Source organism: Zingiber officinale, chromosome 9B (genome assembly GCF_018446385.1).
Source record: "Zingiber officinale cultivar Zhangliang chromosome 9B, Zo_v1.1, whole genome shotgun sequence".
Classification (NCBI taxonomy): Eukaryota; Viridiplantae; Streptophyta; class Magnoliopsida; order Zingiberales; family Zingiberaceae; genus Zingiber; species Zingiber officinale.
Window position 1 is genome coordinate 48,910,162 of NC_056003.1, and position 1,565 is coordinate 48,911,726.

Sequence of the window (1,565 nt, forward strand, 5' to 3'; positions counted from 1 at the left end):
ACACAATCCTTTTGATAATATTTTATTTCCTCAATAAGCTACAGTGTCTGAAGTGCTAAAATGTATAAAATTTTCACGTTAAACCCTCCTATTAGGGAACTGATTTTATTGTCCTAGTGGGTTGTTTACTACTATTAACATAATCTTCCTGTGTCCTAAACGATTCTTCCCAGAGATCACTCTTTAGGAGATACAAATATTCTAGTGCATATGTATTATTGTGCTGGACCTTTTCGTATGTTAATGTTTCTGCTCGATATTACAAATGTCAGAAGTTATCTGGTAAAATCTGAAGTCTCTCCTACACAGTCTCTGCTATGTAGTCCTGTATTTCAATGTTTTGCTTCAAATGTTACATGCTATAAATTGCAGGTACTATACCGATCCATCTGGCACATTCTGGCAATGCAATGCAAAAGCAATAGGATCTGGATCCGAAGGAGCTGATAGTTCTCTTCAAGAGCAATACAACAAGGTAGCTACTATGGCAATTTTAGATATACATGGCTGTGCAAGGCAAATTTGCTTTGACGGCAGCCTTCTCTATTGTGGCTACTTAGATCTATAGTAATTTTCTGTTTGTGGTATTGTGGTGGCGGTGATGAGAATAATTTCATGAGGGCGCTTGTTTATCCAGGACCTGTCCCTTCTGGAAGCTGAAACTATAGCTCTTTCCATCCTGAAACAAGTCATGGAAGAAAAGGTATATTTCTTGTGGTTTTTCTGTATCTACCTGCTTTAGAAGATAGATAAAGCATCCCTGTTATCAAACCTGGATTAGGTTCATTCAGGCTCCTGGTTAATGAATTATTACTTGGTCTATTTGGATAAACTAATCGGGTGTGCTTAGATGTTTACTTCTAAATCATATAAACACTGCATTTAAATATGATAAAGAGAGAATACACTATTCAATCTGGTACCAGCTGACCTGAATGTATGTTTTGGGTACTTTTGTATTAGACGGGTAAATTGGACTGATGCTTAAGGATCCAGTTCTAGGGTTTCATTTTGTTTTACATAAATTGCAGAGTATTGCAACTTTTACATTGCTAATTACTCATTTGCATTAACAGGTAACCCCTAATAATGTTGACATTGCAAAGGTGGCTCCTACTTACCATCTATATACACCTGCCGAGGTTAAAGATGTCATTTCTCGCCTTTGATCGGCAAGGCCATTTATCTTGTTATCTGCGTTTCTTCGTACTTCATACTACTTGCTAGATTGCTGTTTAATTGTGCTGGATGTTGTGACCTTATTGTGTTCTGGTTGCTTATCCACTGAACCATATTTCGTTCAAAGAAGTTTAGTAATGTCATCTGCAATTTCTCTAAAAGTTTTATTCCCTTGGAGTCTATGCTGTGAAATTATAATATGTCATCTCTCATTTTTCACATTCGCAGTGAAACAATTAATAGCTCACAAAAAATAGCTGAAGGTTGAATTTTAGTTTGCAAGTGTCTTGTACTTTGACTGGTTCCAGAATTTTGCTCTCAGGGTAGTTCACATTTTTATTGTTTTTTAAAGAAATTTGATATGGACAACTTTCTTGGGGGCCTTT

At 36.2% G+C, this 1,565-nt stretch overlaps 1 protein-coding gene across 1 annotated transcript; it reads left to right on the plus strand.

Moving 5' to 3' along the window:
- The first annotated feature begins 265 nt into the window (after window positions 1-265).
- Window positions 266-1,244, plus strand: LOC122022997 (proteasome subunit alpha type-5-like). The gene is made up of 4 exons (XM_042581100.1): window positions 266-282; window positions 373-475; window positions 638-703; window positions 1,077-1,244. Exons 1-4 carry the CDS (start codon window positions 266-268, stop codon window positions 1,167-1,169), a joined length of 279 nt encoding a protein of 92 aa, XP_042437034.1. The 3' UTR covers window positions 1,170-1,244.
- Window positions 1,245-1,565: the final 321 nt, after the last annotated feature.